Genomic DNA, 26255 nt, shown 5'->3' on the forward strand with positions numbered 1-26255 from the left:
GGCCGCTGCACAGTGGGGGGAAAGGGTCCGGAACAGGTGGTGGGTGGAAGAAGAGGCACCTGCCCGGCACCCCCACCCTTGCACCCTAGGCAGGTACCTCTTCTTCCTACCCCTAGTTCCTGCCCTGCCTGTATATATAGGCTGTATTAATCAAGCCAGCAGGATTTCAAAATACTTACTACTTAAAAGGCAAATATTGAATTTACTTATAAATAAGCTCACCCAAATCTGTAGAGATCCTTTATAAACGCAGTGCAGTGTGATCACCTGATTGCTGCTTGATCTTCATGCTACAGCAGATGGGGCCATGCAGGGACTAATTTAGGTGTCATTAAAATGATTAGTAGCTTTCTTCTTATTTTATTCCTAAGGGGAAGGGCACACTGTGGGTATATCTTGCCCTAATGGAAAAAAACAGTACTTTTAGAGTGTAAGCCCCAAGGAATAGGGCTCTCTTTAACTCCTGTACTGATCAGGGTTTGTATGAAATATGGATATTTGATGTAAACATTCTTCTTTTGTAAAGAGCTGTAGAAATGTTGGTGCTTCAAAAATATAAGTTAATGCCCCCCTATTTACAAAATGTTAAAGAGTGAATATAATTATAAACTTCTATTCATCCTGTACCTAAGAATTTGTTTTTTTATTTATTTGTGTAAGCACAATGCATGTGAAGTTCAGCAGCTCCTTCAGCCTTGTGAAATGAATTATATCACAATAAATTATTATTTAATTTTTAGTTATCCATATCAACCAATTAGATGCTAATATTAACTAACCAAATGTTTGAAAACATATCATTGGTTGATATGGCATACTAGACCTAGGGGAAATGTGTGCATATTACATTACCCCTTGATCTAATGGAAGATTAGCGCCAATTTTAATTCTGAGTGAATATCTTATCATGGATTAAATACAAATATCCTATGTTACAAAGTGTATAGAGCTTGAAATAAAATAGCAATCATTTTACTTGACTTTTCTCTTACTTTGATGAGACTGGCCCTGCAGGAAACTGAAAAGGGACATCAAAGTACTTGAAAAGAGATTAGAACTACAAAAGAGGAACACATTCTGCTTAGTTTTAAGGAGGAACTGACAATGTCTGAAATCGACAATATTTCAACTAAGATTTAAAGTGACACACCTGCACCAGTCATTCAATTGGTATAGATGGCACTTGACTCCACAAAGGTTATCTACCGAATTATGTGGCTTTCAAGGCTCCTTACTCCACATGTGGTGGCACTGTCAAATAATCTCTCCATTTTGGTAAGTTGTCTTTCAAATAATATTGCAATTGCTCCACCAGCAACTACTTAAGAACCAAGAACTAGCCCTTCTACAAATATATCTAAAGAATTGTACCAAAGCTACCACAAAGCTACTATTCCACATTTTCAACACTAATTGCTAAATACTTGGAATCCTCCACACAACCAACTCTGCAGGAATGAATAACCCAAATCAATAAAAGAGATAATATGGAACGGGTGGAAGCAAAGAAAGAAAATAATCTGGACCAATGCCATCATTCTCGAATACTTGGTATAGTTTCAAAGAGCTACACGGTTAACCTTGAATAGGAAACACCAGATAGCACAATGTAATTACATGATAGCAGCTTTAAGTATTTTTTTTTAGTTATGCAAAGTTATACATATCTGTTTTTGTGTAATTTATTGTGAGACTGTCTCACATTGTGATTTATCTCACATTATTAAACTGACATACCGTGAATTACTTATCATTTTATTCCATAAATAACTGAAGTTTAAAAAAAACCAGATCATTAATGGGTACTTGTGGGAGTCAATTTTAGTTTTTGTAGCCTTTAAGGTGCTATGTACATACCACTTTTGTCTGTCTATTCCTGGTTTGCAGTTCCTGGAGGATCTTGCCCTGGTCTCTCTCCTGTACAGCACTATACCTCCCTCCATATTTCACTGTAGGAGTGCATGTGTGCCATTAGGAGCACTCTGGAGCAAGGAGGCAATGACAGCACTTTGACTTGGGCACTTCCGTGCCTTGGCCCACCACTCATTGGCACCTTGCACTTAGAAAAATAATAATAATAATAATAATAATAATACAGGTATAGAATAGACTGCTTGGAACCTGGGGTTTTTCCAGATACAGGATCTTTCCCTAATTTGGATGCTTAGGTTTGCTGAAAATCAGTTAATCATTAAATAAACCCAATAGGATTGTTTTGCCACCAAAATGGATTCATGCAGCTTAGTTGCCATAAAGTACAAGGTACTGTTTTATTATTGCTGAGAAAAAGGAAATCATGTTAAAAAAATTAGAATTATTTGCTTAAAATAGACCCTATGGGACACAGCCTTCCTGTAATTCAGAGCTTTTTGGATAACAGGTTTCTGGAAATAATAATAATAATAACAACACCATTATAATTTTTGATGGCTAGTATAATATAGTGTAATCTGACAAGCCTCAATTTCCATTCTTTTGCCTGACAAGCCTCAATTTCCATGTTCTTTTTCTAACCATTAAGTCTAATAACTGAATAATACATTACATATTATGAAATCGAATCAACTATCACAGTACATTATGTCTTCAAATGATAATCTTTCAGACCTATCCAAACCGTAAATAAGACAACATGCACAAATCTGGTGTAAGCTTAAGTGGCAATTATTCCTAAAAAAAACACACTAAATTAGATATACAAATCATTTTGCATGCTCTGTTGTTTTGTAGGTAGCTGTACAATAACCAAAGAGACTGTTTTAAGGGGTCTTGCATGAATCACGTAACACTGAATGTAAGAGAACTGAAAATTACTAATAAAATACAGATCCGTGAGTCATTGTCAGATTCATTGTAAATAGAATGCTGTTTTATAATAGAAACATAGTACTGAATTTGGAAATCAGGAAGTGGTTTGTAGAACTGCATTCCATTGGCTTACCACAAATTCATAATCAGACTAAAGGGTAGATGTGGTATGTTTGTTTAAAAGCAGCTTTCCAAGGAAAAAAACAGCAATATACTTTGGGAATAAGAGAATAACCTTTAAGCACATAATGCATTTCTCAAAGAATTCCATGCTCATTCATCATTTTTTTCATTAATTCTTGGCATATCCAAGTGCCTGGCCGAACTGAATCTGAACCCTTAAAATCATGTGACATAAAGTCACCTGATCCCCAATTCTATAATATATATATATATACATACAGGTATGGGATCCCTTATCCGGAAACCCGTTATCCAGAAAGCTCCGAATTACGGAAAGCCTGTCTCCCATAGACTCCATTTTAATCAAATAATTTAGAATTTTAAAACTGATTTCCTTTTTCTCTGTAATAATAAAACAGTACCTTGTATTTGATCCCAACTAAGATATAAAATATCCTTATTGGGGGCAGAACAGTTCTATTGGGTTTAATTAATGTTTTATTGATTTTTTAGTAGACTTAAGGTATGGAGATCCAAATTACGGAAAGATCCCTTATCCGGAATACCCTTGGTCCCGAGCATTCTGGATAACAGGTCCTATACCTGTATATATATTCTAAAAAAGAGTCAAAAATTGGGTATTCTTTTAAAAATAAAACATTACTTTTATTTGCTCATACTGATAAAACAGGCCAACGTTTCGGTCTCCACCTAAGACCTTTATCAAAATCAGCAAATAAATAGATAAAACCTGTAAACACTCACCCAACCCCACGCTCCCACCCCGATCACATGACAGGAGAATGAACCCTGTATGTAGGATGAAACATATCATAAACCATTGTTATACATCAGGAAGCATGCAGTGCAAGAAATACAGCAAGTTAAAAACAAGTTCATACTTTTCTACTGACAGAGAAAGTGCATGTCTCAGAACAAATACAAAAAATGAAACAAAAATGATACAAAAGAGAAACAAAGATGATACAGGCTATTTAATCATGAAGCAGTAACTCATATGGCAAATTCACCAGAGCACCACTTCACCTTTGATATAGAAAGCATAAAAAAGAGCAGTGTTCATTTAACCCTGCCGGTGCTAAAGTACCTAACTTTTTAATCCAGAACACCTCTCTTTGGAGGAGTAGCCTGGCCCGATCGCCACCCCTTGTAAGGGGCGGCACATGATCAATAGCAATATAATGAAAAATGGGCAACCTGTGCCCTTTATCTAAAAAGTGCTTGGCCACGGGCTTGTTGGTTGTACCATCCCTGAAGGTCGTACTTATAGCCAAACGGTGCCCATCCATCCGTAACCGTAGTGTTTGATCTGTCTTACTCATATATGAGAGCCCACAGGGACATGTGATTAAATAAATTACATGGGTGGTAGTACAGGTAATGTGATGTCTAGTTTTGTAACGTTTCCCTGTATGTGGGTGCAGAAACAAATCCCCTGGTGTCATATAACGACATGAGGTGCAATTAGGACAACGGAAGCACCCCTGTTTCACCCCTGTAAGCCAAGTGCCACGTTGTCGGGAATAACATTTTACCGGGTCACTTTTAACTAAAAGGTCCCTGAGGTTGGTACCCCTTCTATAACAGATCATTGGTGGTTCAGGGACAATTCTCCTTAGATCACTGTCGGCACCGACTATATTCCACTGTTCCCTAACAAATTTGCCCAGGGATCTCGTGTTCTAATTATACGTATTATACTTACTAATATATATATATGTAACACTTGGTTGGCTATGAAAGGGTTAAAACCAGGCTAGTCATTAGGTGAGCATGGGTTACATGCGACTCCCTTTCTTAGGATGGGCCTTCGCTTTGGTGGGAGAGACCTGAACGGAGCTGAGGGTGAAGATGAACTACAACTCACTGTAGCTGTGTAGTGCAGGTGTAATAAATATGGATGCCAGAGAGGTTCTTGCTGTTTAACTGTAATACATGTTTATTGTCCAAGACACAAATGAAATGCAGGGTTATCAGATACTCACAGACAGGCAGAGGTAGATGTTAAGTATATTTAATTTGCTCAAAAGGAACATTTGTTTGCGCAAAGGTATACATTTTCACATTGCAATTTTTTTTCCCTTTACCGACCGTATTACATTCCCCCATTAGACTGTTAGAACATTCCCACCCCTCATTTGAAACAAGGACAGGGACCAGGGAGGATCTATAGTGTGAAACTGGCTCATATATATTAGATGGGGGGGTATTTATTGTATACGTCTTTTTTAAACCCCATTATTATGTTCACTCTCCCAAAACTTTTAGAGAAAACAGCAAGATGACTGATAAAATACTAGTAAAAGAAATGTATAGTATTCTGTTACTTGTATGTAAGTGTAGGCTGCCTATTGTTTAGATCAGGGGAGAGCAAAGGGAGAGGTTCCTCTCTCTCACTGCTAACGTAGCAGCATATATATCTAATACAGGCAATTTCTAAGAAACATGCACAGTCATTCTTCCCCATCACTGATGGATTCTTTAAATTAATGTAACATCACACTACATTTACAGCTCAAACTTAATTTTTTTTTGTGTGCAATTTGCTTTGCTGCATGAGTGGTTTTTGTATATTATTTTACTGGGGTTTATGTGGCTGAATTTACATATTCTGTGTGAAGACTGCATAAGTATTCCACTTTCTCTGCTCAGCTCTGCTAAAAGGTTAAATATGTGATGCTTAGTGATGAGCAATTTTTTTTGCCAGGCTTGGGTACTCTGCAAAATTCTGTATTTCGCCAGAAATGACCTGGAGGTGGGCATAGAGAGTACTATTTATGCTGATGATACTAAATTGTGCAAAATTATAAGTTCCATGCAGGATGTTGCCACTTTGCAGAGCTATTTGATTAAATTGGAAAACTGGGCAGCAAACTGGAAAATTAAGTTCAATGTTGACAAGTGAAAGTTATGCACTTTGGTAGAAATAATATAAATGCAAGTTTTACACTAAATGGTAGTGTGTTGGGGGTATCCTTAATGGAGAAGGATCTGGGGATTTTTGTAGATAAAAAGTTGTCTAATTCCTGGCAATGTCATTTGGTGGCTACTAAAGCAAAAAAGGGCATTGACTCAAGGGATGAAAACATAATTTTCCCTGGTAAGGCCTCACCTTGAGTATGCAGTGCAGTTTTGGGCTCCAGTCCTCAAAAAGGATATTAATGAGCTGGAGAGAGTGCAGAGACGTGCAACTAAACTGGTAAAGGGGATGGAATATTTAAACTATGAGGTTAGACTGTCGAGGTTGGGGTTGTTTTCTCTGGAAAAGAGGCGCTTGCGAAGGGACATGATTACTCTGTACAAGTACATTAGAGGGGATTAAAGGCAGATAGGGGGTGTTCTTTTTTCCCATAAAAAAGAACAAAACAACCAGCACACCAGAAGTCACCCCTTTAGATTGGAGACACTGAACTTTCATTTGAAGCAGTGTAAGTGTTTTTTCACGGTGAGGGCAGTGAGGTTGTGAAATGCCCTTCCTAGTGATGTGGTAATGGCAGATTCTGTTAATGCCTTTAAGAGGGGCCTGGATGAGTTCTTGACAAGCATAGTATCCAAGGCTATTGTGATACTAATATCTACAATTAGTATTGATGTTGGTATATAGAATTTATGGATGTGAGTATATAGATAGGTCAGTATAGGTTGGGTGTGCTGGGTTTACTTGGAAGGGTTGAGCTTGATGGACTCTAGTCTTTTTTCAGCCCAATGTAACTATGTACTGGCAATTTTTTTCACAAAACCGCAAAAATTCACCGTGTCAAAAATTCAAGAGTGAGGAAAAAGTTGCAGCTGCATAAAAAAAAGTTGCAGTCATATGGGTCCTGGCCATGGTCACATCAAAAAAGTCAAGGGTGTAGCAAATGTAGTGCCCTAGCCACATTTTATGCAGTTTTTTTTGAATTTTTCAGCAGTAGAAAAAGTACAGATTGCTCATCATTAGTGATGCTGACTGTGTTGTATTGCATCAGGAAATTTTATCACACCCTACCCTACACCCTATATCTGCCTAATCTCTTCCCACAGCACCCAGAAAATATTTCACCAACCTCATGTTTTCTATTCTTTAGAATGTTCACTGCATTATTTTGATATTTCTGAAACTGTCAATTATGCTTACCATATTGTGAATATTGCACTCAGTATAGTAGGTGGTCACATGCAGTCCTTTTTCTTTGTTCTGTCTAGATTTCACCCTGTTTTGGGAGGTTTCAGTACTTATTTACCCAGGGGTCCCCAACCTTTCTTACTCGTGAGCCACAGTCAAATGTAAAAAGACTTGGAGAGCAACACAAGCATCATAAAAGTTCATGGAGGGGCCAAATAAGGGCTAAGATTGGCTATTAGGTAGCCTCTATGCACACTATCAGCTTACAGGGGGCTTTATTTGGTATTAAATCTTGGGTTTTTTTTACCAAAACTTTCCACCAAGTCAGGAATTTAAAAATAACTCCCTGGTTTGGGGGCACTGAGAGCAACATCCAAGGGGTTGGTGAGCAACATGTTGCCCCTGAGCCACTGGTTGGGGATCACTGCAGTAACCAATGGCTTTATGTTTCTATTTATATGAAAACATATGGAGAAATAGAACAAAGTAGAATCAGAGTATTTAAGAGCAGAAATAGAGTATATTAGATTGTGGAACAAAGTGTTTATACACTTATTTATTTATGAGTTATAATATACCTTTAATAACTTTTTTAACTGTACCAATTTGGGCTTATGGTGCAATAAATCCTATTCATGTCAAACGTATAGAAACACAAAGGAACAGGCAAAGACTTCTTTTTATTAAAAAGAATAATTTTTATAAATGATCTTTTGGAACACACTGTTAATATCAAACAAATATGCCTATCTTTTTCTATGATACAAGTGCACTTATTCTCAGATCTAAAAAATGGAAAATGTTTCTTTGCAGATATTTAGCTGTTAACTGGTACAAGGTTCTAAAGGAATGCACAGAGATAGTCTTCTGTCACAATCTGGTGTAATTTAATTATGGGATCTGCTGTAAATTGCTTTTTTATTTACAAGTTTATTTATTGAAAATATGTATGCACAGTATGTGTCCTTTAGCAAAGCAACTTGTATGAGCCATAAGCCAAAGACTTTGTGTGCCCTTGACTGTGTTATTAAAGGAGACATATCCTATAAAAATTATGAATGTACCAGGGAATTATACTCCTCTAGATATAGAAGGATTGTGCATAAAAAAGTTGTGTTTCAGACTGATTTATTGAGAAATTCCTCCAAAACACCAGTAGTCCCGCCCATCAGTTCCACTTCCTGCTGGCTGAAATCTCTGTATGTGCAGAGAAGCCGGCGGCCCTCAGTACACTGCACTGTAGGATAGGAACCAATCAGCAGCTAGGCTGACCTGATAGGGAGCTGAAGCCTGTCTTTGCTTGTGTGAGTGCAAGGCTGTGATTGGCTCACCCCCCCCCACAGTGCTTATGGCAGGGACCATTAGGACACACCCACCCTTCATTTCAAACAAAGACAGAGAACTGATACGATCTATAGGAAGCTCCAATAAAGGGGCCATTTTTACAGATAGGATTAATTTTTAGCACAAAGTGAAACCAGCACCATATATTATTCATACAAAATTATGGGTTTTTCCCATTTATTCAATATGTCTCCTTTAAAGGAAAACAATGTAGGTCTCTATAAAAATATATTGCCTAAATCTGTTCGTATGTAAAAAATTCAGTTGTGCGTCAAAAAAGGGCGTGGGCATGGCAAAAAAGGGCACGGTTGCATCAAAATTGGGAGCGCAGTGTCAAAAAAGGACGCGGTCGCATCAAATAAACCACGGGCGACCGAAAAAGAAGCGGGTGACCACAATAGACGCGGACGACAAAAAAGAATTGCACTCCAAATGCGTTCTTGCAAATTTTTTGCCATTTCGCAAATCTTCTTGCCATTTCGCAAATCTTCTTGTCGTCTCGTGAATTTTATGGCCAAACAGGACAGATTCGCTCATCACTAGTATGTGCTATTGGGTACTCCTAAGTTGCAATTTTAAGGATTAAGTGCCGTCTCCTGGGATCATACCATTCTTGGTGCAAACAAACCAAGGCACACATACATGTTTGGCCACATAAGACAATTGATGGACAAAATTCTGTCTTTTACTCCCACACTTCTTCTTGTTACAATTAAAGCTGCATTATTTCCTGTCAGGTGATCTCTGAGGGAGCACACAGCCCATCCCAAAATGGTGGTATAAAGGAAAAGATGTAAACGGACCAATATTTACTGATATATATATTCCAATTTGGCAAGATTGCTTAATAGGCCACTTAACATGATATAACATATCTGTTGGTTAAATATTCATTTTGGGGATATAGTATTCTTTTAAAGATGATTGAGACAATGCTGAGCCTATGGGGTAGAGGTTGTCTATTGAGAAAAACATCCATGTATCAAATCTATAGTTATATGCTAGTTGCATATACAATATATTGGGTTATCTGGGGGTATGGGAATGTTTACATACTGTATATGTATGTATTTAATATTAGATAAATTAGCTTAAATTGCTCCCTGAATTAGCTCAAAGACTGTATTCTTAAAATTCCTAAACAATGTGATCTAGGACTTCTGAGACATTTTGTTAAGATAAATTTAACTACTAAGCTGCATTGTATGTCATTTAGCATGATAGTATAAGAAAGCTAAAGCTTTTCTAAGCCTTAATTAGATTTTGTAATAGGCTGTTTAAATTGTATGGATAGCATGTGCTTATTAAGTAAGCCTTAAGTGCTCATTGTAAAGCAGCATACACTCATTACTAGTTATCCTCCATTGACCTATTCTTAAGAACAATGTTTCCCTGTATTATTTAACAGCTTTTAGAGCACTTACCAACCATATTGTAATTCTGTGCGGACAAGTCTGTAGTAGTTTCATTTTGCATAGTAGTAAAACATTAAAAAGAAATGAAAAATTTTGATAGCATTTGTACATGTGGTTGCATGACTGTCTGAAAATGATCTTAACTAGTGATGAGCGAATCTGTCCTGTTTCACTTTGCTGAAAAATTTGGTAAACTTTGAAAAGATTTGCAAAATGGCGAAAAATTAGCAAAACACAAAAAAAATTAATGCACACCTCAAAATTACTTGCACGTCAGAACCTGGGATAACCTCTTTGGCCTTGGAAGAAACTGAAGTGTGGGTAATGTCACATGTTTGAAAGGAAACAATAGCTGGAGCTGGTACTTCAGTGTATGAATGAATATGATAAATTAATGATGTTGATCCAGCATATCCTATTGTTTGTCTGGTATCATTCAAATCTGTTATGTTACATGGGCTGGGATACTGTTCTAATCTTTCTTGCATCATTCTGCTTTGCATGTACTGCATTTGGGTTTTGGTTGGGCTGGGCTATTTAGCTGCCTCTTCTTCTCTCTGTTGCTATTAACTGAAGTTGCTGCAGTTTCTTTTCCAGTCTATTAGATCTCTCACTGGCAGTTTTCTCCTCCTCCTCCAATCTGGTGATGCATGGTAGGAGGTTATTTTTGCACAGTTTCTATTGTTTTTCCTGCATGTTTTTGATTTCAACTGGTTGACCTAGAATAATAAAAGCACTCCTTGTGCAAATCCAAAAAGGCAGTCCTTGTCTAGATAAAAATACAGGAGTAAAGACTGAAAATAATGATCAAGCATATTAACACTTCCAAAGGTGCAAATAAAAATGATCCATTTCATATTCAAATTATGAAATATTGTCAACAGCAGCAAGTCTGGATGAAGCAAAGACACCTCACAACCTCTTTCTGTGGCTGTAAATTTTATTGTTGGCCTATACCATTTTCTCTGTAATTTACCACATGCTTCAATATTGCTGTACCATGGCTGCTTGCATAACAATAATTGTACAGGCATTGGATGAACATTATTATTTAGAATGCTTGGTACCTGTGTTGTTCTGAATAAGGGGTCTTTCTGAAACATGAAGCATCCTGCCTTAAGTCTATTAAAATATTCAAACATTAAAAAACACCCAATAGGATTTTTACTTTCATCAACATGGATTTATGATAGCTTAGTTAACATGAAGCACGAGGAACTGTCTTATTATTATAGAAAAGTAAATCAGTGAAAAATAAATTCTTTGTTTAAATAAAGCACTAAGGAAAATAATATTTAGAAAATCCCTGGACATCCCTGGATGTTTGTGGTTAATAAGCAATTCTTCTACCTTCTTCAAGTTGTATTTGTCCCACTTTTCTACAGTTTAATACTCTTATATTTGTCCATAGGTTTTATTATGTGGGATAACAAATTTGATCAGATTAGATTCAGAAAGAATCCCTTTGACTCTATCTAATTCAGATCGATCACCTAGGAAAGTGCACCTGCAGGTCATATTGATCAATATCAGTATTGATCAAAGGAACAGAAAAAGAATATTACAAATGTAAACATTGCTTATGGCTTGCTAAGGGGCCCAGTAGTTAAGACCAGTCATTCTTTTAGGGGTCTGAGATATTAAATTTACAATAAGTTTTGATTAAACTGACCTGAACTGGTTAATAGCTGTGGTTATTTAAATCTTAGAAAACAATATCACATACCTGCTTACCAAGCCCTCATTGGGGTGAAAGCCAGCTACTACAGGAAAACCATGAATTATAATAATTGTGTAGTTTTCCTGCATTAAATTATGTTTTCCCTGTACTTTTTGATAGTTAAGCATGCAATATTGTATTCAGTGACCTACATAACTGCAGACTATGACTCTGAATAATAGATAAGCAACCTGTTTGCAGTTATTTCACCAAAATTTTCAAAGAGGATTCAATTCATGTTTTGATGAATTTTTTGCTGACATTTTTCAGATGCAATCCCTTCAATTAAAATGAATTGTTTATTTATTTTGTTGTTGGGGGATTGGCAGGAATGCCACTTGAGAGGGGAATGTGCAACTGAAAGGGGGAATGTGATGAAATTATGTCTTGTACCCAGGAGGAAGAATCACTTCATGAGAAGGGAGAGAAGCAGTGAAGAGAAGACAAGAGCCATGCCAGTTGTACCCAACAGAGTAACCTTTCTTAAGGGGCAGTGTTTGGTGATGGCAGCTTTTATATTGTTTGCTTTGCACCTCTGTGTTGTGTGTGTGTGTAGATATATATATATATAGTATATAAAACTTACTTTTTGCCTATGCACATCAATTCATGTGCACATTTACAAAATAATAAATAGATTTGAGTAACACACCTTTCTTCAAATGCAGACACTTCAAATACTGTGCATTATTTAGCATCGTCTTATCTTTAGATGTATTAACTATCCCTCTACAGAAAGCAGGAAGGCTTTTTCAGCTAGGAATACCTTTGAGTGGCTGAATTGCTATTTTGTGAGACAAGAGCTATGGCTGAAGGACACTACATACTTCCTATAATATTGCAGATGTTAGTCTGATTCCAGCTGAAGGAGGAAAATTACAGGCATTTGGAGAGTGACTTTGAATTGCCTAATATTTTCAAGTGACTCCCACAATATCGCTGCTCTAGCAGAGTAAAACAGATGCTGTAAACATCATTTTTGGAACTCAGCTATAGAAAAAAAACTTGGCGGATACTGACAAAAAATATTTATGTGGCTTGGTATGTATATGTTTATGTAATACTTCAGATAATTGAGATTAGATTCTAAAGAGAAGAAGCAAGTTTAAAAGGAAAATATACCTCCTTTTTGCCACAAGCTCATTCAGTTGGGATTATCAAAGGTGGATAATTAGATATACAAGAGGTTGAAAGGAAACCATGATGGTCTGCCTGTGCTGTAGGGCCTTCTTTCCTCATGCCTTAGGCCAGGGATCCCCAACTTTTCTTACCCTGAGCAACATTTAAATAAAAAAACAACTGTGGAACAATGTAAGAATGAAAAACGTTTCTAGGGAGTGGCCTATAAGTGCTGTTATTGGTTATTTGGTAGCCCAATGTGGACTGGAAGACTACAGGAGGCTCTGTTTGGCATGACACATGGTCTTCATGCCTGCAAAACTTGGCTCCAAGCCAGAAATGTAAAAGTGAGCACCTAATTTGAGGCCACTGGGAGCAACATTGAAGGGGTTGGTGAGCAACAAGTTGCTCATGGAGCATTGGTTGAGGATCCTTGCCTTAGGCTATGAGTATACAACTCCTCTCTAACCTTGTTCCATTGGAAGTGAGAGGTTCTGGAAGCAGAGGGAATTTAAGCTCTAGAATCCATCACTTCACAATGAAACAAAGTAGGAGGGATTTCATTACACTGTGAGCCTAAGAGGGGTTGGGAAATGAGTCTTATCAGTTACATGGATTCTTTTCACTATGTGGATTCAAGTATGTCTATGTTTGTGTGTGTATATTTATACGTATACACATGCACACACAGGGGTGTTTCTGGGGTTCAAGACACCCTGAGGTGGTGTTTTGGATGCCACCCCCTCACACCTGACGCTTACCTTTTCAAGTTTCGGAAAAGGGGGGCAGCATCACCAGTGCAGAGAGCTCAATTGTGCTCTCTAAACTAGCAAAACTGAAATTCTAATTTAAAAACTCGGGGCTGCTGCCACCTGATGTGAGTTTCTCAGCGGCCGCGACCTGTACACGCACACTTCAGCACTTCTTCTGTTGCAGAAAATTCAGTCTCATTCAGCCTCTGCCAGAAATGGTGGGATCCGTTTTTTTGCTAAAATGTATAGATAGATAGTTAATAGAGATAACATGAGAGGTGATACTCACCCACCCCCTTAGTACACTGCAATTATTAAACTCCATATTAACAGTGACGGTCGGTCACAAATATATTATTGTCTTTGAGGGAATATTTAGATACCAACAATAAGCTGCCATGGTTTTTCTGTACTGATATGAGGGATCATTTACATCCACAAGTGGGTTGATTAAAATGCAATTTCAAGCGCATTCTACGTGTTTTTTCCCACAATGCAGCATTTTCCAAGAATGTCAGTGACACTAAGGTTGCAAAGTGACAATATGACAATATGCTAGGTGCATTTGCACTGCACCTCATACAATTGCATCCAAAATTAATGCAGCAGTGCACACATTTTGTCACAAACTGACACAATTGCACGGAAATCAGTCTGGCATCATTTCCAGTGTTCAGCTTGTAAGTGACACCTGCGCCAGATTCTTTATGCACAAGTGTGCTGTATCTATTGACACTGAGTGTGAAGGGAACTTGGAGCTATCCCCTATGTAGAAGGTGGTCAAAGGTCATGGGTACTCCAGCATCCATAGGTGCAGTAGCGCTTGATTCAGAAGGAATGAGCAGCACAGAGCACTACAATACACAGGCAGTATAGCACATTTTGACATAAGTAGCTATATTGAAAGTGGTTTTAAGAACAACTGACTTTGTATAGTCTCCATAACCTACCATGCTCCCGGGGGACAAATATCAAGCTACATCTCTCCCCTTATGTAGTGATGAGTGAATCTGTCCAGTGTCGGTGAAAAAAAATTGCGAAACTACTAAAAAAATTCACAAAATGGTGAAAAATACACGAATAGCTGGGGCTGTGTGACCATTTTGTCGTGCGTGACCACCTATTTTGATGTGGCTGCACACATTTTGATGTGACCACGCCCAATTTTCCCTAAAGTTTCTCAAAACAATTTGCCAATGGTGAAATGCGGAAATTCTCTGCAAATCCATGCCTGCTGAAAAAATTTGCTTATCACTACCCTATGCTATGATAACAAAATAGAGTTCTTTTCATTGTTTACTTGGGGCTTACATTACCTCAAGGTACCCAAGTTGCTCTAAGCACAGCTTTATATACACAGGATGTATTTTACAACAGCAGACTAGTTATTATATGTATGATGTGCAATCCAGTTGAGAGAACACTCAACAGCAGACTTGTATCATTTGGATGTGGAAATCTTAACCTTAGCAACAAGAATTGGGCTGATTTGTCAACAAATGTGTCTGAGGAGTGCATACTTTTTCTACTTTTTGTCAAACTTCAGTTGTTTTTGAGTGCTGCTGTGGGGTGGAAAAAAAATAGCAACACATGTAATAAAAGAACAAGTCGTGGCAAAAAAAATCAACTTTTCGGCGATCATGAATTTTTTTTGCACTAATGATTTTTATCAATTTCTAAAAAATAAAAATGTCTCCACCTAAAATTTGCTAACATGCCAGAGACATTGGGCTGGGTATCTTCAGCATTCCAATAAGCTGATAAAAGTTTTTTTTCTCTGCAATTGTGTAATTATAGGCCATTCTTCTTTAGTATGCAAATCACAGAGCGGTTGGGATTATTCATGATTATTTTTGCAATATCACACAAAACTTAATAATGGAGTTATTGTCAGTGATGAGTGAATCTGTCTCGTTTTGCTTCACCAAAAATTTGCAAAACTGCTGAAAAATGTGCGAGACGCAATAAAGTCCATGGTGATTTTCTACATGCTTGTTTTTATGCACAATCTTTTTTACTTATTTCAAATGCATTAAAGTCTTATTCCAAATGCATTAAATACAATTTTTATGTGCAACTTTTTTTTCTTATTCCAAATGCATTAAAGTCAGTTGGTGTTTCTTTGTGGTGCCTTTTTTTTGTCTCAGCAACATTTTTTGGCGACTTTTTTGTCTTAGTGACTTTTTTTGTCAATGGGCGTTTTCTCTCACTGCTGCATTTCAGTTCAGTTCAGTGTCTATTGTACATCTATTATATTTTATGGCCAAAGATCCAGGTAATCATAAACTGTCTCAGTAAAGATTGTCGCAAGACAGTTAATGCATTATATTTTATGTATGGCATCCGATGTTCCTAAAGCAAAGTTAATAAAGCAATTAGCTATAACATAGGTAGAATGAAGTTGCTTTTCTTTGCCAACATCAAGGTTGATAGTTGGTTTAAAAATAACCCTTGAGTGTGCCATAAAGTAAGTACAATGATACTGTAGCTTCACGGCATTGCTATGCCTGTGCCAAAAAACCAGCACTGTAAGATGGTTGCTTGTTGGGTTTTAAGGTGTTAATCTGTCAAACATCTATTTCCAACAACAATAATTTAAACTTATTTTTGTGTTTCACAGCCAGTTATTTGTGAAATATTATTCCATCTTCTTCCCAAAATTAAATTATTCCAAAGTAACTTTTGTTCTCATTGTTATCAAAAATATCTGTCAATGAAATAGAAAATATTTCCTAAGGTAAAAATAAAATAAAATATGTGTACATCATGTTCCCTGAAATGAATTTCCTATGTTTGATTTACAGAAAGATACTCAGGAAGACAATGCCAGGGAACTCAGAAGAAAGTGCAAATGTATTTTAATGGCTTTACAAAATGATGTGTCAGGCTTTCACAGATGTTGAATAGTTGGAATATTTAGGGCTTTGTGTGTGTGCTATTTTTCTCATCCTGGTTAACAGTAACAATATTAATGTAGGATAACCAAAAGAGCAATGGTAGCAATAAGAAGAAATAAGGGATCATTTACCAAAACCCTGGGAAGAAGTGCAAAAGTGCTAAGAGGTGCAAGAGCATGCCTCTTAGTGCCCATGCAGGGACAACTTCTGCAGGGGTTAAGCAGCACCATCGCCTTGCATTGAATAAAAAATGGGGGTGTTGGGGGGTGCAAATCCAAAAAATCCCAAATCCTTAACCCCTGCAATAGGGCATGTTCTAAATATTGCAACTAGTGGCCTCTGCAAAGTATAAACAAATGGGGGTTGTATCACTTTTTGCATACTCCCTTCTAATTGGTAAACGTCCCCTATAATGATGACCAAATATCTGTGTCAGGCATAGATTCATGTTGAATCCATCGGAAACATTTTTTTCATGAAACTGCATCAAAAATTTGCAGCGACAAAAAGAAAAGAAAAGACACCCATTGACTTTAATGTACTTGGAGTGCGAAAAAGTCATGCACATACCAAACCGCTAGGATAATGTAATGTAAGAGATGACTACAGCACCGCTGCAAATATAAAGGTAGTGTGGTTGTGAGTATTTGGGAAATATACAGCATGGCTGAAGATTAAAAAGCTCCACTGAACCATGCATGAACAATCACTAGCACAAAGAATGTTTGTTAAAGCAAACTCTTGGTACACTCCCAGGTATTTTAGAATTACTGTCAGTTTGCCAATAAACCAGTTAAGAAGTGCTGATAATGCAGGAAGAATACATTTAAATATATTAATATTCTGAAGATGTTGATATAAGCAAGATGCCTCTAGGTAATAGTAAGAGATGGTTTCATTTACAAAAACTTTACCTGGAATACCCTACATAAAAGTATTCATTACGTGTTCATTGACTGGGATTGAAGCAGAAAGGTTAATGATGTTGTGTATTTTTTGGGCTGTGGCCAATGTACATGCAATATCCCCTTGGCACAATCCAGCTCTGGGGAAGTTGCAAAAGGATATTCTATCAGTCACATCAAGGTTAATAAGTGCTAAGGAGTAAAAAGCATTTCTTTAACTTAAATAAAACTTTGTCAAAATAGCAGGCTAAACTAATGCACAATTAAAATATGCAATGCAATAGCAAAATGAACAAAATTACAATGTGTAATGCAAATTTTTATTCTTATTTGGGTGCATTTACGATTCACAAGTGCTGAGCAACCAGGAGCAAACAGTGCCATGACTTAGGAAAGCTGGAGATATGAGATTTGATATATAATCAATCCTTATTGGAACCCAAACAATCCTATTGGGTTTAGTTACCGTTTAAATAATTTTTTTAGGAGACTTAAGGTTGGAAATCCGAATTATGAAAAGACCCCTTATCCAGAAACCAGGTCCTGAGCATTCTGGATAACGGGTCTCATACCTGTACATCACATTTTACTTTTTTTTATAGAGAATCTTTAGGCCACTTGGGTCAGCCAACAAGTCATGGCACTTTCATTTGTTTTTTGCTGTGGCATGAGTCTGCTATGATATAAATATATTATGCATGCTTTAGGATAACAATGTGTTTCCTTTAAGATGTTCAAAATCACGTGTAAAAAGATTCGTAGTGAATAAGCCACAATGAAGTACAGGGTTTAGGAGCGAAGAAAGCAGAGAAAAGCTAGAAAAAAACATTCAGTTCAGCTCTAACGTGGACAAGAATACTGAGTGACCACACTGACTGCTCATTACTAAAGTGAATGTGGCCTGACAAGACTAAATCAATATGCTGACTTTACAGAGCATGTTATTGGAAACCTAATGAACAGAAAGTGCTGTTTTTTTCGACAATGGAAAAAGGAATATCAACCTTTTTTGTTTCCAAAGAATGAAGGCTATTATTTCTCTATTGTTGATGATCTATTGCTCAAACCCACACACATGTTAGCATTTGAAGCTCAGTAGCAGCTACAGATCCACAGGTTCAAAGACTTACACCAAGTTGTGTTATTAAAAACTACTTATGTTACTAAATTAAAATTGATGCTTTTTTTTTAGGTATAGAAAACTCACTTTACGGAATGAATTATGTTCATCAGTTGGGCAAGATAATTAGATCTATGCTTGTTTTCAAAGTGTTGACTAAACAGTGTAATGGTTGCTGACCCAGTTCATCAAGAAGCTCATTAAATCACTTACTGTTTAATGTGTGGTTTAAAGGCCACCTATCACCCTAAAATTGCTTCCTCTGCCAGAGGTGCAGGCTAATAGAGCCCACACTACGGTTGGGTGGAAACAATAGTCTCCCTGCAGGAGGGAGCGTCTGGTTTGGGCAGCTGTGCCACAAAATGTTCAATGTTACACATGTTGCATGCAATTCTGTGCTGTGCCAGTATTTGTAAATGAACCCTAATTATTTATTTTTTTCCCTCTATTCTCAGCAAAACTGTTGGTGTGTGAAAGAGGAGTATTTATTTGTTTGTTTTGGTAGCAACAGCTCAAAGTTTGAGAAAGACTGGAACAATCTATTTGTTTTCAAAGTGTTGTGATTGGACATGGACAGTGGAATCTTTTTTTTTGCAAACCTTTGTTATAGAGTGTTAATACCAGAATATTTGTAATATAGAATATATTCTGCCGTAATTACCATATACCACTGCAGAGAATGAAAATTTGCATTTCTTCCGAATGTCTATTAATTCTGGTCACATTCTGAAATTCAAATGCGGCCTGTGCATATTTTACACTGAAAGGAGTGAGGCTGAAAGAATAATTGCTTTTGTTGTTTTCTTCTTCATTTCTTTCAGGTATGGAAAAATTGTATCGACAAAGGCAATTCTTGACAAAAACACGAATCAATGCAAAGGTATGTCAGATGCTTTCCTTTGACCCCGCTGTCGGCATGCAGCTTGAATGGAAAGCGCAATCTGTTCAGGATTAAGTTTTTGCTGATTACAAAAATGTTTCGCTGCGTGTTGGTATTTCTTGGCTTCTGGCCAATGAGGTTCATGTAGGAGGGCCCCCTGCTTCCAATTTTGTAAAATATTGTGTGCATTGTCTTCTAGCCTTATTGTTTAAACACTTACAGACTATAGGCAGGTAGCAGAATGTGAGCACTTTATTTGGCTACCTTTTAGGCTCCCAAGAGCTAGCAACAAATGAGATGTCCATTTTGGCTGACCTTTCAGGACCAAGGGCAGAGGAGAAGGCATGTGCGCCAGCTGGCTGCCTATGGTACAAGTCATACATCAAAGATGATATTATTGGGTGTGCATTGAATTGTGCATTGGTGATACTGTACTATTTATACTGTATATTTACTGGAATATACATAATATGTTTTTAAGTATCTTAACCTATTTCATAGTCTTTTAAGTAGGGATGAGAACAGTGTTGTGGCAAATTTATTTTATTTATTTGATTTTTGGCATTGGAAAAACATGGGAAAACACCAGTAGCATTATTAGATTGTTACTATGTGTTTTGTTTAGCTGAAAAAAATATGTATGTTTTTTGTGCTGGAAAAAAATGTGGGGAAAAAACAAGGCAAAGACTCCAGAGCTTCTAACTCATGTCCCTTCCAGCCTGTCTGCTGTCTCTGCTTAGATGTCCCAACATTACCTTAAATTAAACTTCTCTAACACAGAATTGGTTCTCTTTCCCCCATCCAACACCCATAATGTCCCAATTACAGTTAACAATTCTATTAACTCCTCTCTCATTACCTCCTCACTCGCATTCAAGACATTGCAAGAGCTGCAGCCCTTCTATGGAATTTGCTCCCAACCTGTCCAACCTTCTCCCAATCTTTCTGCCTTCAAAAGATCTCTAACAACACATTTATTTAGAGAAGATTATCCTCATTAATTTTATCACAACCTGTGATACATCTCTTACATTGCTTAATTCTGATCTTGCCATACTGACAGTGGAGCTGGGGGATGTGGGTGCAGAGCATGATGACAGGCGAAAATTACACATCCCACACAGCGGAAGTGACTTTGCGTGCAACCATCCATGAGTCATCACTTCCACAGCCTGGGGGGTGCATTAAGGTCCATAGAGAGTTTCTGTGTAAGAATGTGACACTTTCCCCCATATGTAGCAACCAGTAAGATGATTGCTTTTTAACTAGTGACCAGTAAACTCTACCTGCTGATTGGTTGCTGTGGGTTACTGCTCCTGGGCAAACTTAATGTCTTTTATAACATAACCCTATCAGTTTATTAAATACCATGTAAATAAATAAATACTAAATACCATGTCAAATCAAGTGAGTTTACTAACTTGCCTTGCCTAACATACCTGTACCACAAAAAAAACTGTAGCTACTTTCTGCTAAAATACATACTGAAATCACAGGGCTTCCTTTGTCTGTAGCAGCAGGCTTCACTGTCTTTTCTCTCTTCCTATGAATAAGGTGCACGCCAACCCAACCATGGCATGTAGAATAACAATGCTTCTCTTTGCCACCCTATTATGTAGCAAGCAAAGCATAACTTCCCCTACTGCACAAAAGGGTAAAACAACATGTGCTTTGCCATGTCTGGTTAATCATGCATCCAACCTGCAAGTAGCATTTACTAATGACCTGTTCATAATACAAGCAACGGATTGGTTCCTATGAGTTACTAGACCTACAGCGAACCCTTGCAACATTTATTATGTTAAGGAGCTAATGCTATTTAGCTGCAAGTCTAACCCTTGTTAATCTGTAGAGGTGATTCCTTTTAGGGGTCTCCCATTATAAGTCACTCAATCTGTTTAACTCCCACTGAAAAGCATCCTTGTGCAGAGTGCTCATTTATCATTAAATTGAGAGCTACAGATTTGAAATCCATGCTTGCATATATGTAATATGAAACAGAAGCACCTTTGTAACTAGAGATACTTAGATATTGAGACTCTTGAGAACTTTTGTGAACACTTGAAAAATTGAAAAAATGATTAATAAACTGTAATCTTTCCACTGGGATCCCAGCACCACAGGGAGTGCATTTCAAGGGCAGTTCATCTTTAAACATTAACCTTTAAACAGACATTTTGGCTTTCATTTTGTGTAGTTTCTTCAATTTATTTGTCCTTTTCCAAGCTAAAATTGAAACTACTATCTCGTTGTAGGGGTAATGGACCCCAGATGACCAAAAAGCAGATTAATAATGAGATGAGAACTTTATTTTTTATTAATATGTTTTATGACTTACCTTCCTATTAAAAATCTATCATTTTCTTAGTGTAAGTAGGACACAATCTACCAGATAATAGTTTAAATTCCACAGCTAACAATTTAAATAATTCAAAATCTAAAAAAAGTAACAAAAAGTGAAGATCACATTGTTTTGAAATACCACTGTCTATTTCATATAAGCTAAGGGGCTAATTTACTAAGACACGAATTCGAATTGGAAAAATTCCGATTGGAAAACGAACATTTTGCGGCTTTTTCGTATTTTTTGCGATTTTTTTCGGCGCCTTTACTACTTTTCGGAAATTATTGTGACTTTTTCGTTACCAATACGATTTGCGCGAAAAAACGCGAGTTTTTCGTAGCCATTACGACTTGCGCGAAAAAACGCAAGTTTTTCGTAGCCATTCCGAAAGTTGCGCAAAATCTGGCGATTTTTTTCGTAGCGTTAAAACTTGCGAGAAAAGTCGCGCCTTTTTCGTAGCGTTAAAACTTAAAAGGCGTGACGTTTCGCGCAAGTTTTAACTCTAAGAAAAAATCGCGACTTTTCGCGCAAGTTTTAACGCTACGAAAAAATCGCCAGATTTTGCGCAACTTTCGGAATGGCTACGAAAAACTCGAGTTTTTTCACGCAAATCGTATTGGTAACGAAAAAGTCGCGATAATTTCCGAAAAAAAACGCAAAATACCGATCATTGCGAAAAAAATGCAATCGGACGCATTCGGCCCATTCGTGGGTTAGTAAATGTGCCCCTAAGTGTAACCCTATTTTGGCTTATATCAGGCAATGTCCAGCTAGATGGTAGTCAAAGGATGGGCCTTTGCTATAGGGAAGAGAGTGTCTGAGAGGTGCTGCTGAACTATACCTTTCCACTTGCTCTAGGGTCAATGCTTCTGGGCCTATTGGTCCAGGCTCCCTGGAACACAACCTACTGATGGAAAGAGGCCAAAGAGGAAAAATACTATATTAAATTATTCAGGAAGTTGTCATAATTAAGGGGTACCATATCTAAGGGGCAATCATACTTCACATGTAAAACAGAAAATGGAAACATGTACTTTCTCCAGTAATCAATACTAAAAGGGTGTCATGTGCCTTTGGAACAGTTCTACACCTTTTAATGCTCATACTTTACATTTAAGGGTGTCCCTGGCAATATCATGTGAGCTGCTCCAATGAGCATGCTCATATTAGCTGGCAGTAATCATCCTGCAGATAAAAGTAATATAGGTGCATAGAGAGTACTTAGCAGAAAAAACATTTGGCATAGTGTTTGGGAATCAAACTAAAAGGCTTTCTGATTTCTTGGGAAACAGTTATACCATGAATGAAACAGCAGGCATATTCCATGAACGTACATAATAGAAAACTGTAAACTTGATTTTTAGCAAATATAGGATACACAGCCTTATGCATTTCATGCAATAGGCACTTAATTATAGGCTGGACAAACAACATTCAGTATACTGAATCTATACACTAATCCCACCAATCAGTCTAGTTTATTTATTAACCAATAGGGCACAAGGGGAGGGGCAATAAAACCAAAGAGAATGTAAATAAACAAGAAAAAGAGAAGCATCTTTACATTCAAAAAATATTCATAATAGCAGAACATATCAGAGTCTATATTTAAACCTGACGGTTGTCTAGTTGAGACAGAAAAGGAAGTTAACATTTCCCTCAGAATAAAGTAAAAAGTGACATTTGTACCCTTATCCATTCAATGTCCAATGTATGTTCACGTTTGCTCTCCTTTAGTGATCTAGAGGTCTGAAACACATAGAGGTTGATTCACTACAGTGCGTTAAAATGAGTGCTACTTATAGCATCTGTTAAAAAAATTTTCCCTTCATATTTTTTGCGACTTAACACAGGTTTCACTAAAAGGATACTTGCGTTAATTTAGACGCAATGTTGTTTGCGTTATTTAAGTTGCGATGAGCGATTTAACGCACGTAACCATTACGTTCGTAAAAATACTTTTCTGAAAATGACCATTTCCCTGCAAACTGGAGGCTGCATCACTCTAGGGCCAACACATACTTGAATAAATCCCACTGCAAAGTCCATATTGTGTTGCCAAAAGCTCACCAACCACAATTTTCTTTAAGTACCGCCTGCCCCAAGTAGGTGTTAATCTTCGCACAGACTAATGCGATATTTAGCGTGTTTAACGCTTCATATGTTTGTGTGAATCATGCGGTAGTATTATTTTTATCCGCTAATTAACGCATGAGCTAAAATTAACGCATTGCAGTAGCGTGCAATTTAACGCATGCAAAATCACTTTGGATTATCTCAATTTTATTGCAGTGTACAGGAGATACAAGATATGATCAAATGTTTCAGGACAATCCTATGCTCTTCCTTAAGTGATAATGTAATGTATATTCAGCAACAGGAAACAGGGAGATGACAGCATTTACATTCATTACAAGGTATAGGGTAAAGTTGTACAGTTTCCTGGAGGCTTCAACCAACAGATTGCAGCAGTGACCCTAGAACAGACAGTTATAGTGCCACAGACGTGCTGTAGCTTCCTTGGATGCATTTATTCATTTGTATGCATGCTTAAAGGGATTCTGTCATCATTTTTTTGGTGTAGTTTGTATTACTAAATTACACTGTGTACATAGCAAATAATTCACTCTACCATTTAAAATTGTATTCTTGAACCAATAAATGTATTTTTTCAGTTGTTATATTGGGTGTAGACAGCCATCTAAGTGCATTGTGCCTGAGTCTGAGCTTTCAGAAAATGCCAGATAATTACAATGGAACTGCTTTCAGATACGCTATTGTTTCTCCTACTCCAGTGTAATTGGAGGAGTCATAGCAGAACTTGGGTGATTTACTATTACATGCCATATCTATCACTAGATTGTGCATGGAAGCATTTTTAACAATACAGGTTTCAGTTTGCTGCTATCTTGCTCCCTTCCCATTGTTCTGCTGATCGGGGCTGCTGGGGAGAGGGGGGGGGGGGGTTGATATAACTTCAACTTGCAGCTCAGCAGTAAAGTGTGACTGAAGTTTATCAGAGCATAGGTCACATGGCTGGGGGTACCTGGGAAGCTAAGAATATGGCTAGCCCTATGTGAAATTTCAAAATTAAATATAAACAATCTTTTGCTCTTTTGAAAAATGGATTTCAATGCAGGATTCTGCAGGATGAGTACTATTAACTGATATATTTTTTGGCAAAAACATGTTTTCCCATGACAGAATCCATTTAATAGTGACCAGAGTAAACAGACAGAGTTATTTATACGGGATTTTAAATCTTTATATCACATAAACTGAAACAAAAGGAAAAATGTCCTATTTAACATGAAAAAAATTGAATTAGAGAAAAATATTTTTGCCTTTAGTGCCTCTTCAAATGCAGTGTAATTTACTTTTATTGTATAATGTTTAATCATCTTCAATGGGTAATTACCTGTACTGCAAACAATAATTTAATAAATACATAAAAAGAAAAGACAAAGGAAACCATTATATACAAGTATTTCCGTATTTCTATGATGCTGGCTGCCTCAAAGCTTTTTTATTAGATTTTAGATAAATTTCTGTTTTCCTAGCAATTACAATTATAAGATGTGCTGCCGCTGATAGGAGTTCCTAATTCCTAAATGCAGAAATCGGCAGCTTGTTAAATATAGTGATACTCCTGTGAAGTTTTTCTGCATATTTATTGTTTCATTTATTAATTACCCTTTGTTTATAGAGTGGCAGAAGGTTATGTAATGCTTCATAGGGATTGTTTGTCATTCATTTAAAATATGGAGCAAAACTCTTGATAAATGATGCTGACACGGTACATAGTAGCTTTCTTCTGATTTTTATTTCCTTAATAACAGCTGCTACAATTAAATCACGGTGTTTCAAAATGAGTGCGTTTGTGGGTGGTACAGAGAAGAAGAACAGAAATCCAATCTCCTTGTAAAAAGGTTAGCTGAGATAGAACTGAATCCAGCAAATGATTCCAATTAAGGTAGATACAGGAAGCAGTAGCCCCATAAGGTTTGTAATTCAAAAAAGATACAGTGACAACAAAATATAACAATATATATATATATATATACTTATATATATATATACTATATATTACATACAATATTACATTTGGCTATATGAAGTATAATAGTAAAAAATATAGGGCAATACACGTGTTGGGAAGAGGTGGTTGGATCTGGATCGGCTTTATTGCCAGTATAAATCTTTAATAGATGACAGAATGAGTAACTGATGCCTGCTGGTGAGGGAACACCAGGGCATTAAAATGCCAAACCTATAGGCACATTTCACTGAATGTGAATTACTATCATCAGCATCTGTCCCTATAGATTGGTAATTATGTCAATGCAGACATCTTATCTTTGACTGCATGCTTATTGCCATCCACATTCTATCTGATCTCCCACCATGGCTCATAAAGTAGAGGGAGCACCAGGAACATCATAATATTTGTCAAACTCAATATGCTGCAAATATCAGAGATTTACTAATTTATCTTCAGGAGTCAGGACTGGGTTATCCATCCATAGCAATGCACCCAAAATATGTCAGCTGGCTGCAAGCCAGAAGACATATGTTTCCCTTGCCCTAGGTCTTTTTCTGGTCTTTCTCTCATTATTTTTCAAATCTTAAAAATGCTAGAACTGAATAGTGCAAGTTGACAAATCTGGCAAATGTGAATTTGTAAGGACAATAAAATTGCTAA

General features: G+C 37.0%; 1 protein-coding gene across 5 annotated transcripts in view; it reads left to right on the forward strand.

Annotated features, from left to right (window-relative positions):
• rbms3 (RNA binding motif single stranded interacting protein 3) overlaps positions 1-26255 on the forward strand; it is a 298301-nt gene that overhangs the window by 89001 nt on the left and 183045 nt on the right. For all 5 annotated transcript variants that reach the window (XM_004915378.4, XM_004915381.4, XM_004915377.4 and 2 more), the window contains exon 3: positions 19151-19209. In XM_004915378.4, coding sequence (XP_004915435.2) covers positions 19151-19209 — 59 coding nt within the window. The remainder of the gene's footprint in view (positions 1-19150; positions 19210-26255) is intronic.

This window comes from Xenopus tropicalis, chromosome 6 (genome assembly GCF_000004195.4).
Source record: "Xenopus tropicalis strain Nigerian chromosome 6, UCB_Xtro_10.0, whole genome shotgun sequence".
Taxonomy (NCBI): Eukaryota; Metazoa; Chordata; class Amphibia; order Anura; family Pipidae; genus Xenopus; species Xenopus tropicalis.